Raw genomic sequence first — 15,354 nt, 5'->3', positions numbered from 1 at the left:
TTTTCGCCGTCGCAATGGATACTGGGGCGCGACGTCGAGCTACACCCGGGGACGGATACGTTGGTTCGGGTTGTCACGCTTAAATCCAAGCAAGGCCGGTTGAAGCGTTCGGTGTCGAAGCTCTGTCCACTGCCGATCCGATCATAAGCACCCTCACATACATACTTCAATTATAATTAACTTGTTTCTTGCGCACACTTCTTGTTTACTTTCCTATACTAGATTCTACCCCACAACCAGGATGGACCGGACAAGCGAAGGTTTCTCATGCTAGGTCTAGCATTGGCGGACGGCATGTTAAGTTTGCTGCTTGTCCCAGTGTGCTGGAAGCTGGGAGCGGGGTGCGGAGAGCAATCAGCTGATCGCTCTCGCACTTTGGGACGATGCATGGGAGCGAGAACGAAAGCGGGAAGAGGGCAAAGGCTGTCGTCTTCGGCAAGCGAGAGATCACGCACGTCGCACGTCGTTGCCACGCTCACTTTTCAAAAATACCTGTTGTGAAAAATCCTGTTAATTTTAAAAATATTATTTTTGGCCACAAAAACGGGTCAAATTCCACATGGTGCAACGGCCGGTCACTCGGTAGGCGCCTCTAAAGTCGGGTGGCGCTTCAGAGCACCGAACAAGAACAGGTGGTGGCCACGATATTCGATGTTAATGCTACTGAAATTATTCTAGTAAGCTGGTAGCCGGGTCGTGGCTCCAGCTCAATCGTAACCCTAACTCGCACAGATCACGGCCGTCGAAAACTTCGTGTGCCGTCCAACGCCGTGCTCTTAGCTCAGATCACCGTAGCATTGTTAACTTATATATGAAGTATAAATGTGTGCCAGTGTTTCGGTGTCAGCGTCCGAGAGTTGCGACAGAGCTTCTTCCTACTAAACGTTGACGCTGCTCTTGTTGGTATGAGCGGCCACTGATCGATCGGCGGCCGTAGTTCAGGGTAGCAAGAGGTGATTTGTATGGGATGCTCGTCGGGTAGGTAACTCGTGCGTCATGGACGCCTCCATTTTTCATCCTGGTTTCGTAATTCGTTACACACCTTTTTTGAGTTTGTGTAATTCGGGCTCGCATTCTGTAATGATTTTGGCGTCATCCGTATACGACACGGTGTCCGACTCTGATTATTTGCTTAGTTCTAGTGACCCTAAGTCTAATTGACTACTATCAACCTATCAGCTATGCGTGTGTGAATCAAGTTTTTTATTTCTAAAATGTTCGAAACTAAACCGTTTTTATGATGCAAAATATTACACAGATATGTTGTGATTTTGTTTTTATTCAATTTAAATTAATTGTTTAATCTTTATTACATAATATAATTCGATTTAGTTGATTTTGCACACACCTTAAATTTTTTAATAAATTTGACAAAAAAACTATTAGTCGACACTGCAACTTAAAGTCAGCTTAGAATAATGCAGCTATGATTTTCATGACCATGACCTTTCGACCAAACATCGAATGATTATTTTTTAGTGTCTTTACATATGCTCTGTGATTTATTTATATTATTTGGTAGCCACGATTTAAATTTTGTGCTCAAAGTAAATTTAAATACATAAGCAAGGATAAATGAAATGAAGACCGGTTACAACGAATATATCAATTGAATATGCCATAATCCAAGTGTATACTATAACTCAGGAAACTTAAGGATCGTATTTAAATTCGATTAGAAATTAAGTAGATAAGAAGAGCAATGGCGCAACAGCCAAGAGGTAATACACGGTGCAGCAACATTTGTTTTCCATTTGGCATATGCTGCTGCTTAAGGTGCAGCTCTAAGATTTCGTTTCGTAGCTGAATGTTGCTACGCTCCATATCCTCTAGTAGTTCTTTATAAACAATAAGTTCTTCCTCCTGTTTTACTTTTAAATTATTTATAGTTGCGAGGTCCTCGTTCCAATCTTTCTCATTTATCCCTTGGCAATTGCCTCGTTTCGATTTCTGAATTTGCAGTTTTGCTCCATTCTTGTGGTCCACATTATGTTCAAGCCGATTCTTTAGCAGCTCGACTTGCTCTTGCAAGGAGTACATTTCACCTGTCATATCTACCGTCTTTTCCCTATAAATGTCACATTCTTCCTGTAATATTTTATCAGCCTGCTCTGTGGGAAAGTCAGGTTGAATATTAAGACTTTCTTTACAACGCACTATCATCTCCTGACTCTCCAATTTGTGAACTTGATTATTTTTTGCATTATATCGCTCATACAATGGGTCGTATACGTTTTCAGCAGCCTCTTCCTTAATACCTGTATAAAGCTCTGTGGTGACATCCGATACATTGACGTTTTTTTTCTCACTGTCGGAATCTACGTCATCGTAAAATATGGCATTTAGCACTGCTGAGCCGTCTTCGCCCTTGCAAAGATCAGAGTTTCTTAGCAAGTTTATTATGCTTGGTTTGCTATCGATCTTGCTCAGCTCTTTTGTACTTAGTTTCAACTTCTTGTCCTACAATATAATTGGAATACATATACTGATATTTTCATAAATATTAAATATACCTGTGTTTGGTTCCCCGAATCTGATCTATGCTGATCGATGTCAACTGATACATGACCTTGTGGTACGAAGAGACCACCATCATCAGAAATTTTTAGGTTTGCTTTTTCATCCTGGGCATCTTGTTTTTTATCCCAAACGTCATCGTCAGGAGTAATTGAATTCAACTGATTTTGATTCTGCAGTTGTTCATTTTCATGTCCGGTAGTAGCCTGCTGAACCCGCGTAACCTGCAGACGAAGTTCCTCAAGTTCGCGCTCTTGCAATGACAGCTTCTCTTTTAGTAGTTCCAAGCTGCGTTCCTCCTGCTTTTTAGCCTCATGTTGTTGACGCAATGATTCCTGCTTGTAGTCGATGTACTCCTGCTGAAGTTGCTCCAACCGAGCGTTAAAGTCCTGTAATGTCTGCTTTGATGTAAGAATTTGGGAACGCAATATCCCGCACTCGTTTTCGGAAGTAGCGTAGGCCATTTCCATTTTGGAGAGCATTTGTATAGCATCGCACCGTTCCTGGTAGACCTTGCGCAGGGCCTCTTTAGCAGTTAGCTGGTAAGTAGTTTTATCTTCAAGAAGCTTTATAACCTACCAAAAAGCAAAGATAATCATAACAATTTAAATACAGCAGACCTTAGTGTCACTTACTTCGGTACGGAGCGTATTCTCCGGAATGTTTTTCTCCATCATCTGCAGCTTCTTTTCCAGTAGATTTATCTTGTGTAACAACTGATCTTCAGTTATCATGCTTTGCCAACACATAGTCGAGTTCTTTCTTGTGGTATCAAGAACGCATTGCAAGCTACTTAACTTAGCCTTTAGAGCCTTCTCTCGTTGTGCCGCCTCTTGGAGAAAAGAGTTCAGACGCTGAATTTCGTCGAAGCTTATTCGATTGGGCCCTGCCAATTGCATCTGATTTGCTTCAATCGAAATGGCTTCTCGTCCATCGGGGAAAAAAAGACTGACACGAGCAATAATGCATCCGTGCACCTCTTGTCGGGAGTTCTCAATCACCTCAACACCGAACTTAACGGTATCTCCGTAATGTAGCTCCGCTGGATCATTACCAAGCTTGTTATCGTTGATAAAGGTACCGTTGCTAGATTTTGTATCCTTGACCCAGAATCGACCGTCTGGGGTATACCAGAGTATTGCATGGTTTCTTGATAAGACTTTGCAGTCAAATATAGCGTTCCCCTCGCTCGCCTTGCTTTTAGCTATAAGACGGCCCACCTTACAATCGTGGTTGGGTTGCAACAGTATGGATCTTGTGTCGAATTTGTGGGATTTGGGCTCGCACTCTAGAATGATTTTAGCGTCACCCGTACATGAAAGGGTAGCCGACCCTGATTCTTTGCTTGAATTTACGGAGGCAGCCTTAACCTCAGGAGTGGCCAGTAAAGTGCTACATTCCATTGCGTGTTCCCTTTGAGCTCCTAGCAAACTAAGAATATTGCTGGCAGTAGTTACACCAACTCCAGCGTTGTTTGTATTCATGGCCATGTGTAAGACCTCGGAAGCGGCAGCTGGCATTTGAGCAGTCATACGACGTTCAATGTTACGCGAACCCTGTAATGTTTTTGTATTAATGTCAGGGATTTGAATGTTATTTTCCTGGTTCACAATGTCGTGTTTACTATCAGCCGTCATTTCCATTATTTTAAATAGTTGATCTTGCTCAATATTTTTCTCAGCTTCTATGTTTGTGGTGTGCTGAGAGTACTTTTTCTTGACAATCGGTGATACCCCTCCCAATGATTCAGTCCAGGTCGTTTTAGACAAGCCAGTGTCAGTATCTGTGGTGGTCCCGTTGCTCAATGCTGTGGCTATTACCGCTCCTGAATGTGAAGTTGGCAATGTTATGTTTGGTTTCTGGTCATCATCCTTTTTTATCTGCCATTCGTTGCTCACTAAGACCATCACTGAACATACACGTCAACGTTTGATTTAGCTGGAATTAATAATTTCTTTTTACTAAGGAAAGGGGAAAGTCAATGATTATTATTTTCTAATTCGAGCGGCTGCTGTTCATTCGACAAAAATTAAACCGAAAAGCTTGCTATCAGAATTTTCGAGCATGGCCTTATTGGATTGATAAGCTTAAACTTAAAAAAAAAAGCAACTGAAAACAGAAGATGGATTTCTCAAAAATCGTCGAAAAACATTCTAAGACTTCATAGTTTACACGGTAGAAGTGCAAGAAAGATCCCATTGACTTAAACAGTAACATATCAAGACGACTTTGATTTGAAGTCTGAGAACAACTAATTGAATTGCTCATATACAAATTTTAATCGCACTCCGCAGAACAGTTTTTCTATTCTCTTTTGATCTGCTCATTCTCGGACCTCTTGCCCGCGAACGATGATTCAAAAAGTCTTTTGCGCACTTAAGTTTAAAGGGTACTGCTCCTCACTAGAGCTGTAAACAATTCGATTTTTAAATCGATATTTTTGGATGAGCGAAAAAATCGATTCTTTTTTAGGGAATCGATGCATCGTCAAATTTGCTCATCTAATAAAATAAAAAATTAAGTAAGCGAAAAAATTATTTTAAAGTAATATAACTCAAGTAAACTAATAAATATTAATCACTTCCGGAATCAGTGTGTGTTGGTGTTGAGGAAAAAGAGAGAGATTGATAACTATGTTCGTTTTTCAAATTGAAATGATCGTTGTCCACGCTGCATCCATAGTTACCAACCGCAGAGCGTCCTTAAAACCAAAAACGTAGCCAAGCTTATACTCACAAATAACACCCCATGAGTTTTAAATAAATAACCAAAAACATTGATCTCAAACAATTTTTTTAAAATTATTTTATGATGCTCCCAATGCGAATTGTTTTTTTCCGATCAACCCACAAAACTCGAAAAACCAAAAAAGCAAAAATTCGGAAACTATAAGAGATGGAAAGTTTTGTTTAAGAATACGTATTTAAGAGATGCCAATGCAACCTGCTTGTTACTTGTTGCATCCGGCCACGCCTACTCTAACGCCCACAAACCGAGGAAAACTGTGGCGTCTATAATATTATTATGAATGCCTTTGTTTGACGATATATGACTTATTTCTGTTAATATCTATCGATTTACCAAAGATTTTTCAAGTCGGAATATTAGTTCGCTATTTATGAAGAAATTTAGGTTATAAGGCCTCACATGGGCAGTGACGTCACTATCAGTTACTTAACATGCTTCCTCTGACAGTAGGTGGCGCCTTGTGAATTTCCACTAGCAAAATTAATATTTTAAAATTGTGTAAAACATCTTATAGTCGCGGTACTCGGCTATAGCGTTTCCTCTTGTTGTTTTTATCAAACTTTGCATTGTGGAAGGTGAGTTGACAATATTTCTACCAATTTCGGGTTAATTGCGGTTCGCTAAATATAATTTTATTATAGTTTTTCGAAAATTTAAGGATAAATCTTGACCCCGACCCATTTCGTCCAATTACAGCCAAAAAAAAGCAGCGGAACTAACAAAACAACTTAGAGAATAGTACACCGAAGTACAGTTCAAAAAGGAATCGCGGATTATCGTTGGATTCAGAAATAAAGTCAAGAATGAGAAGTGTACGAATAATTTTTGTGCGTAAAAAATGACTTTTTTGTGTTATTTAGGAAATTATCTAGTATTAAAGTTAAAACTTGTTAATGTTTAAAATATATTCTCGAAATGTATATCTTTCTTTTGAGATATTACACTTTAATTTCCGTTACGTATTTCTTGATATTTTAGGCAATAAACGTGCAACACATGGGTGAACGAATAAATTATGTGCAGACTGTATGTATGTAAGTCTCTCCAATTATTTACAATTTGAAATATCAAGGTACTGAAAATTACCTTTTTTTACAATAATAATATTATTTACATTCCTTGGACATCTTGAAAAGCTTGCCGGCTGGGTAGCCATGCATAGATGTGCTGTGATTTAATATATGTATGTACATAAAATGTATGTATTTACATTTAAATACATACATATTTGTAACAATGTTATAAATAATCGGTGGGCGACTGTTGTTTTATTTATAATTTGTAGAGAATTTAAACGTGTTTTATTTTAAAAAACTGATTTCACACTATTATTTTCGCAGGCAACAACATGGGTCACGGCCGGAAGGTCACTTACCTTAGGTTTAGGTAACTCTACCGCTAAAACTCCTACGTCTTTCTTCTTATTTTCTTTTAATATTTTTGGTACTTTTTTTAAGGCGTACTATGCATTATTCTACAGTATATTGTGAGTTTTATCTGGAATAGACCTTAAAATCAAAATTTATTTATAGGGTAATTCCATTAACCACATCCTACTAAAATGGTTTGATTTGTAACTTAATCTGGAAATCTTTAACATTTTAAAATATTTTAGGTTTAAGCTTAATGCTAACTTGTTTAACTTAATAAACAGTTTTTAATTCGGAATTTTTTAATTTAATTTAAATAATAATATTTTTTTAAATTTAATACTTTCTAACCAATTTACGTTTTAATACAGGCATGCTTAACGATTATGCTCTGAATGCTCATTTGTGTTTGTAAATGCTCGGAGCGTATGATCGCCCATAAGCTTTGAGCGCTCCCGGCGATATTATTCTAACAATATCTCGTTTTCTTCGTTCCGCATCATTCCGTCGCCAATCGCAATATATATTTTGTTCTTGTTTCTTCCTTGAACATCTTCGAACATTTCCACTTGCTTGCAATTTAGAGTTTATTTCTCATTTGGCGGTTTAGTAAAATGAGTGATGATTTTTTTTCTATCAATGCAAACCAACACAAAACGTTTCTTGTAAATTTATGTATTGTAAATGCTCTTTCGTAAGACGAAATTGAGCACCCCTGTTTTAATAGTTATATGTTTTTGTCGAGGTTTGTAGTGGCTTGTACCGAAAAATCATGTCTTCCATACTTATGTGCAACTGAGTTGAAGGCAAGCAAGTATGGGCTAATACTGTCTATTTATTATTTAAACCCCTTAACCCTTTCGTTGGTAATATATAATTTTGGCAGCAATATGATAAACCTTACATACATATATAAAATTTCGAGAAAAATATGATTGAAGAAAACCGGTAAAAACCCCATATAATTCATTAGAAATTATTTTAATGCGATTTTATTATTATAATACCTGAGTCCCACAGGTTCCATTTAGTTCAGCAGCGGCAAGTAGGTCAGTTTGTCCGCAATCTTAATCCTTGGCTTTATCTAAACAGTATAATTGTTCCTCTACCTCAATTTGTATATAATTTTTTTTTTTTTTTTTTTTTTTTTTTTACCCCACTGGTGTATATTCCACTCAAAAACGCATAAATGTATGAGCGTGCGTATGTATGTTTTATTCTAGTGGGGAATACGAGTTAAAAGAAGTAATCCTAATACAGAGGAAAAGATAACTTACCGCAGTATAACCTTCCACACTCCATGGCTTTTGACTACAAACTCACCACGAGCGCTCCATATTTATCTGTCTAGTGTGCCCGATCTCTTCATGAGGGCACAATACCAAAATTCCAATACTAAATAATAAACTATCGATAATCGACCCGCGACATCCCCACCTCCCTGAAGAACCCCTTCACTCAAATCCAAAGCCACCAACTTTGAAGCGGGGCGCATTATCCAGCGAGTCCGATCTCCATTCATGATTCTAAAGCGGGCTCTTCTGACCTCACTATCCATTCCAGAAAAGGCTTCCGGTCCGCACTCACTGGCAAATGGGCGAGCAGACGCGAATAAACAATATTCTCCACCTCTATTAGGAAACTCTTCAAGACGTGCTCGGCGCCCAACTGTGGAGAACTGTTCACCGGCAGCGTCTGTGACGAGATAGATACTATCTGGGCACCTGAGCCGATCTGGGGTTGCACCACTGCTGGAAGAGTTTGGACTGGAGTGGTTAGTACAGCACTCACACTGGCCTGACCGCCCGAAGCAGCCGCCGACTGTTGATGCTTCGGCGCCACCTCCTTCACTGTGTGACTCAGCACCCTGTTTTCGCACTGCACCATTCGCTCCCAGATTCCGCCCTCTGACGGGTTCGACGGGCAATTAAAAATCCATTCAATCCAATTCCAAAAGTAGTCGAGGGCCTCCAGACGATCCTCTGGCAGGGGTCCCATAATCGGCGGCATCGGCCTTACACTCGCTGCATCCCGAAATCAATCTGCGAAGCATTCTCCGCAGTCTCGGAATCCAGAACCTGGTCCGGATTTCCGCCATCGTAGCATCCATGTTTTGATGCTTCATCCTCACTTGGGCACCTGCCGTTGTGCTTTAAGGACCAACAAATTCTTAGCTGCCTCACACTCAGCTACAGGCCATAGTTTTCAAGCCCATCTCGTTGTCCACGGCATCGACGCGTGAACCTTAGGACCCAGGCCGTAGTCCTTAACAATCTGCTGTAGCTTGAGAATGTCTGTAACAATATAAACGTGCCGCTTGCCCCAACAAGCGCAAGATCACTCGGCATCTGCTCTTCATCTTCTCCATAGGCATCGCCGGCGGGTGCAGCTCCTCCTCTCGGCTCCTCGGCTCTCCACAGGAATGCCGGTCCTCTCAACCAGCGCCACTCCTCACTTAGGTCGATACTGCATTGCAACCGAGTCGCATCACCGCCACGTTGTCGGCGGACGGTAGCCATCTCCATTGGGCCACCTTCGTGGACTCCAGAATCTCGGCTACTCTGTTCCCTACGAACTGCTTGTAGCGCCTGTGCGTGCTGCCAATCCAACGCAGCACTGCCTTCCAGTCTGTCCATAGCACAATCTCTGCAATGGGCACACCGTGGTTCTGCTTGACGGTGTCCATCAATCTTGATCCTAGAATGGCTGCTTGCAGCTCCAATCGTGGAATCGTCATCGTTCGCATCGGCGCACACTTCGTCTTTGCGCACACGAACCTCACTTGCTCGTCACCGTCTTCATTCGTGTTCCTCTAGCAGATCACTGCCGCGAATGTCGACTGACTCGCATCACAAATACGTGCATCTCGATGGTTTGTGGCTCCGAAACTGTTCCACTTTGTCCATTTCCTTACGCCAATCCCTTAAGGCGTTCTACCAGGCATTCTCCATACCCCTCGCAACAATAACTTCGCTGTTATCATCAGGCAACACAGAAATCCCAAGGGGTCAACCGTCGATATGACCATACTCAAGAATTCAATTTTTGTGGCAATTCTCTTCCCATCGGACACGATAGGGGCAACTTTATGGTACTTCACTCGGAACCTGAAGTCGTCCGTGGCTGGCTGCCACCGTATTCCCAAAATCTTCTGCTTGGCCTCACCCCATCATCTAACGACGTGGCTAGCAGGCAAGACCTCGGTGATGGCGTATCTCGTCGACCTTCTACGGGCTCAAAAACAACCCATCTTAGTTCGATTGCGGCCGCGTACGGTCCCTCTCTGGCAAACCGTCTCGTTCTCAATGGCAATTCTAAATGCCCGTGGTCCAATCCGATAAGCAGCTTGGTACTGCATTATCGTAGGGCTTCATCGGTAATTGAGCGTCCTTGCTCACGCTCTTGACATCTCGTCTGTGCGGGCTCTGCATCGGCAAACTCAAATTCGAAACGGCATACACGTTTCCCAGGACATGTCGGGGGCACTTTCCTGCTCCACTAATCTGTAGAAGTACGACGTTAGTAGGCTCTCTTGTGGCCCTACCTCCGAACCATTGAATATTCAGCTGACGAGGTACTCCTTGTAGGCCTAGCTCTGCAACTAGCTCCTTGTCGACCATCCTCATCGAAGAACCTTCATCCAGGAGTGCGTACGTATCCACCTGCTTCCCACCTCCGTAAAGCGTAACCGGCAATACACGGAACAATAGTCATTCTCGGTCCTCGTCGACACAGCTCAAATTCCTTTCCGGCGTCGCCGGAGCATCTACAGATGCTCCTTCATTCACTCGGACTCCTTCCCTCGGCCCAACTGCCTGTCGGATCCGGTTGTAGCTTCTCCGATTGCCGCCTCGCTGTGGCGGTCTCCGGAAGCCTTCATTGCTTACTTCATGCAGAAGACGGCGATACTTCCTCTGCATTCATATATATATTCATATGTCTCATATGTCTTCCATGAGGGTAGGATTACCCAGATGCTGCTGCTGCTGCTCTGCCTTAGCCGACTGCAAGAAGGCCTTGAGGTTACTCACATGCGTGGCGAATGCAACGAGCTTTACTAATTTGTGTTCCGTAACTGCGGGCACATCTCAGATGCTCTTGAGCTGTCTGCGTATTAGTTGCTCAGGTCGGCCATATCCAGCTAGATAGCTGCATTCACATTGCTGGGGTGAATCAACAACGACGTTACCGTCTCACGAGCGTCATCCTTTAACGCCTTCAGTAACCTCTGCTTGTTCTCCAAGTACGTACAACCATACGCTTGAGTCGTTTCCGTAAACGCGCAAGAGAAGATGGGCCAATCCTCTCTTATAGTCGTCGCCGAAGCACAGTCTACAGGAGACGGCGCTCTTACAGATGTTCCGCCGGCCACTTCATTGTGTAGCCCGAAACCATGTGCTGGAACCGTAGTGACGGCGATGCGTTACTGTTCCTCGTAGTACAGCTCTGCGAAACTGTGCACGGTACCGTTAGAGATCCGCTCAAAAATGGCGGTCTTCCTGACGCCGCATGACAAACACTTTTTGGGTTAGGTTCGGTCAGGCCGATTGCAAATAGCGGCTGACCTACCCCAACCTCACTCGACGTAACGGGATGGGTACGTTCCATATTAGCGCTGCAATCGCACTCCATTTTCTTCTCCAGCTCGGCTATCATATCCAAGAGGTCGGCCACCTTTTCTTGGCGGCTCCAGTACCTGCCGGCTGAGCAGATGACACCGGGGCTTCACTGCCTCGGCCGCCATCCTGCGACGTGCCTGCATTCGATTGCGGGACCAACGCGCTGCCATCCAGTTGCGGCGTCACTTTATCCTGTCCATCGTTCAGACGCAGATTCCTTCTGGGCGAATGCTGCATCATCTCGTCAAGGCACTTTGCGTTGTCTGCGCAAGATCGACCGTCTCACCAGGGTGCACTTCCAATGTCGCCAGTCGCCTGACTGCGAATAAGAGCTTCTATAGTCACTCGGGTGGGAGACGCCTACAACATACGGCGGCGATACGGCAACCCGCCTTCAATACACAAGCCACTGGTGTATATTCCACTCAAAAACGCATAAATGTATGAGCGTGCGTATGTATGTTTTATTCTAGTGGGGAATACGAGTTAAAAGAAGTAATCCTAATACAGAGGAAAAGATAACTTACCGCAGTATAACCTTCCACACTCCATGGCTTTTGACTACAAACTCACCACGAGCGCTCCATATTTATCTGTCTAGTGTGCCCGATCTCTTCATGAGGGCACAATACCAAAATTCCAATACTAAATAATAAACTATCGATAATCGACCCGCGACATCCCCACCTCCCTGAAGAACCCCTTCACTCAAATCCAAAGCCACCAACTTTGAAGCGGGGCGCATTATCCAGCGAGTCCGATCTCCATTCATGATTCTAAAGCGGGCTCTTCTGACCTCACTATCCATTCCAGAAAAGGCTTCCGGTCCGCACTCACTGGCAAATGGGCGAGCAGACGCGAATAAACAATATTCTCCACCTCTATTAGGAAACTCTTCAAGACGTGCTCGGCGCCCAACTGTGGAGAACTGTTCACCGGCAGCGTCTGTGACGAGATAGATACTATCTGGGCACCTGAGCCGATCTGGGGTTGCACCACTGCTGGAAGAGTTTGGACTGGAGTGGTTAGTACAGCACTCACACTGGCCTGACCGCCCGAAGCAGCCGCCGACTGTTGATGCTTCGGCGCCACCTCCTTCACTGTGTGACTCAGCACCCTGTTTTCGCACTGCACCATTCGCTCCCAGATTCCGCCCTCTGACGGGTTCGACGGGCAATTAAAAATCCATTCAATCCAATTCCAAAAGTAGTCGAGGGCCTCCAGACGATCCTCTGGCAGGGGTCCCATAATCGGCGGCATCGGCCTTACACTCGCTGCATCCCGAAATCAATCTGCGAAGCATTCTCCGCAGTCTCGGAATCCAGAACCTGGTCCGGATTTCCGCCATCGTAGCATCCATGTTTTGATGCTTCATCCTCACTTGGGCACCTGCCGTTGTGCTTTAAGGACCAACAAATTCTTAGCTGCCTCACACTCAGCTACAGGCCATAGTTTTCAAGCCCATCTCGTTGTCCACGGCATCGACGCGTGAACCTTAGGACCCAGGCCGTAGTCCTTAACAATCTGCTGTAGCTTGAGACTGTCTGTAACAATATAAACGTGCCGCTTGCCCCAACAAGCGCAAGCTCACTCGGCATCTGCTCTTCATCTTCTCCATAGGCATCGCCGGCGGGTGCAGCTCCTCCTCTCGGCTCCTCGGCTCTCCACAGGAATGCCGGTCCTCTCAACCAGCGCCACTCCTCACTTAGGTCGATACTGCATTGCAACCGAGTCGCATCACCGCCACGTTGTCGGCGGACGGTAGCCATCTCCATTGGGCCACCTTCGTGGACTCCAGAATCTCGGCTACTCTGTTCCCTACGAACTGCTTGTAGCGCCTGTGCGTGCTGCCAATCCAACGCAGCACTGCCTTCCAGTCTGTCCATAGCACAATCTCTGCAATGGGCACACCGTGGTTCTGCTTGACGGTGTCCATCAATCTTGATCCTAGAATGGCTGCTTGCAGCTCCAATCGTGGAATCGTCATCGTTCGCATCGGCGCACACTTCGTCTTTGCGCACACGAACCTCACTTGCTCGTCACCGTCTTCATTCGTGTTCCTCTAGCAGATCACTGCCGCGAATGTCGACTGACTCGCATCACAAATACGTGCATCTCGATGGTTTGTGGCTCCGAAACTGTTCCACTTTGTCCATTTCCTTACGCCAATCCCTTAAGGCGTTCTACCAGGCATTCTCCATACCCCTCGCAACAATAACTTCGCTGTTATCATCAGGCAACACAGAAATCCCAAGGGGTCAACCGTCGATATGACCATACTCAAGAATTCAATTTTTGTGGCAATTCTCTTCCCATCGGACACGATAGGGGCAACTTTATGGTACTTCACTCGGAACCTGAAGTCGTCCGTGGCTGGCTGCCACCGTATTCCCAAAATCTTCTGCTTGGCCTCACCCCATCATCTAACGACGTGGCTAGCAGGCAAGACCTCGGTGATGGCGTATCTCGTCGACCTTCTACGGGCTCAAAAACAACCCATCTTAGTTCGGTTGCGGCCGCGTACGGTCCCTCTCTGGCAAACCGTCTCGTTCTCAAAGGCAATCCTAAATGCCCGTGGTCCAATCCGATAAGCAGCTTGGTACTGCATTATCGTAGGGCTTCATCGGTAATTGAGCGTCCTTGCTCACGCTCTTGACATCTCGTCTGTGCGGGCTCTGCATCGGCAAACTCAAATTCGAAACGGCATACACGTTTCCCAGGACATGTCGGGGGCACTTTCCTGCTCCACTAATCTGTAGAAGTACGACGTTAGTAGGCTCTCTTGTGGCCCTACCTCCGAACCATTGAATATTCAGCTGACGAGGTACTCCTTGTAGGCCTAGCTCTGCAACTAGCTCCTTGTCGACCATCCTCATCGAAGAACCTTCATCCAGGAGTGCGTACGTATCCACCTGCTTCCCACCTCCGTAAAGCGTAACCGGCAATACACGGAACAATAGTCATTCTCGGTCCTCGTCGACACAGCTCAAATTCCTTTCCGGCGTCGCCGGAGCATCTACAGATGCTCCTTCATTCACTCGGACTCCTTCCCTCGGCCCAACTGCCTGTCGGATCCGGTTGTAGCTTCTCCGATTGCCGCCTCGCTGTGGCGGTCTCCGGAAGCCTTCATTGCTTGCTTCATGCAGAAGACGGCGATACTTCCTCTGCATCCATTCGCGGGGCACTCTCCTGACACGGCGCAGGATCAAGGGTAGGATTACCCAGATGCTGCTGCTGCTGCTCTGCCTTAGCCGACTGCAAGAAGGCCTTGAGGTTACTCACATGCGTGGCGAATGCAACGAGCTTTACTAATTTGTGTTCCGTAACTGCGGGCACATCTCAGATGCTCTTGAGCTGGCTGCGTATTAGTTGCTCAGGTCGGCCATATCCAGCTACATAGCTGCATTCACATTGCTGGGGTGAATCAACAACGACTTCACCGTCTCACGAGCGTCATCCTTTAACGCCTTCAGTAACCTCTGCTTGTTCTCCAAGTACGTACAACCATACGCTTGAGTCGTTTCCGTAAACGCGCAAGAGAAGATGGGCCAATCCTCTGGCTTCCTTCCGAACGTAGGCAGTTCAGGAAGCTTTCGTGGCGCCCAGCTTGTAGTTCCTCTAATAGTCGTCGCCGAAGCACAGTCTACAGGAGACGGCGCTCTTACAGATGTTCCGCCGGCCACTTCATTATGTAGCCCGAAACCATGTGCTGGAACCGTAGTGACGGCGATGCGTTACTGTTCCTCGTGGTACAGCTCTGCGAAACTGTGCACGGTACCGTTAGAGATCCGCTCAAAAATGGCGGTCTTCCTGACGCCGCATGACAAACACTTTTTGGGTTAGGTTCGGTCAGGCCGATTGCAAATAGCGGCTGACCTACCCCAACCTCACTCGACGTAACGGGATGGGTACGTTCCATATTAGCGCTGCAATCGCACTCCAATTTCTTCTCCAGCTCGGCTATCGTATCCAAGAGGTCGGCCACCTTTTCTTGGCGGCTCCAGTACCTGCCGGCTGAGCAGATGACACCGGGGCTTCACTGCCTCGGCCGCCATCCTGCGACGTGCCTGCATTCGATTGCGGGACCAACGCGCTGCCAT

The 15,354-nt window shown here is 45.2% G+C and overlaps 2 protein-coding genes across 3 annotated transcripts; both read right to left on the bottom strand.

Annotated features, from left to right (window-relative positions):
- Positions 1-1,261: 1,261 nt before the first annotated feature.
- On the bottom strand, positions 1,262-6,745 carry LOC108118104 (sarcolemmal membrane-associated protein). Of its 2 annotated transcripts, none has more exons than XM_017230655.2 (4): positions 6,641-6,745; positions 3,153-4,455; positions 2,514-3,092; positions 1,262-2,460 (listed from the first exon to the last, which is right to left on the bottom strand). In XM_017230655.2, the coding sequence occupies exons 2-4, from the start codon at positions 4,422-4,424 to the stop codon at positions 1,666-1,668; spliced, it is 2,646 nt and encodes an 881-aa protein (XP_017086144.1). In that variant the 5' UTR covers positions 4,425-4,455; positions 6,641-6,745; the 3' UTR covers positions 1,262-1,665. The 2 variants fall into 2 exon arrangements, with proteins under 2 accessions (XP_017086144.1, XP_017086145.1); XM_017230656.2 differs by lacking the exon at positions 6,641-6,745 and adding an exon at positions 6,352-6,618.
- Positions 6,746-7,797: 1,052 nt separating this feature from the next.
- On the bottom strand, positions 7,798-8,904 carry LOC121529709. The gene is made up of 2 exons (XM_041817627.1): positions 7,913-8,904; positions 7,798-7,854 (listed from the first exon to the last, which is right to left on the bottom strand). Exon 1 carries the CDS (start codon positions 8,643-8,645, stop codon positions 8,154-8,156), a length of 492 nt encoding a protein of 163 aa, XP_041673561.1. The 5' UTR covers positions 8,646-8,904; the 3' UTR covers positions 7,798-7,854; positions 7,913-8,153.
- Between the last annotated feature and the right edge of the window lie 6,450 nt (positions 8,905-15,354).

Source organism: Drosophila eugracilis, unplaced genomic scaffold (genome assembly GCF_018153835.1).
Source record: "Drosophila eugracilis isolate 14026-0451.02 unplaced genomic scaffold, ASM1815383v1 contig_1770, whole genome shotgun sequence".
Classification (NCBI taxonomy): Eukaryota; Metazoa; Arthropoda; class Insecta; order Diptera; family Drosophilidae; genus Drosophila; species Drosophila eugracilis.
This window is presented reverse-complemented; position numbering and strand designations above follow the sequence as displayed.

Bases quoted from the DNA above. Each gene is read 5' to 3' on its own strand.
- LOC108118104 (XM_017230655.2), bottom strand. From the start codon at position 4,424: ATGGTCTTAGTGAGCAACGAATGGCAGATAAAAAAGGATGATGACCAG. The intron at 3,093-3,152 runs GTAAGTGACACT...GCTTTTTGGTAG, and splicing joins AGAATACGCTCCGTACCGAA to GTTATAAAGCTTCTTGAAGA. The intron at 2,461-2,513 runs GTATATTTAATA...ATTATATTGTAG, and splicing joins ATTCGGGGAACCAAACACAG to GACAAGAAGTTGAAACTAAG.
- LOC121529709 (XM_041817627.1), bottom strand. From the start codon at position 8,645: ATGCCGCCGATTATGGGACCCCTGCCAGAGGATCGTCTGGAGGCCCTC.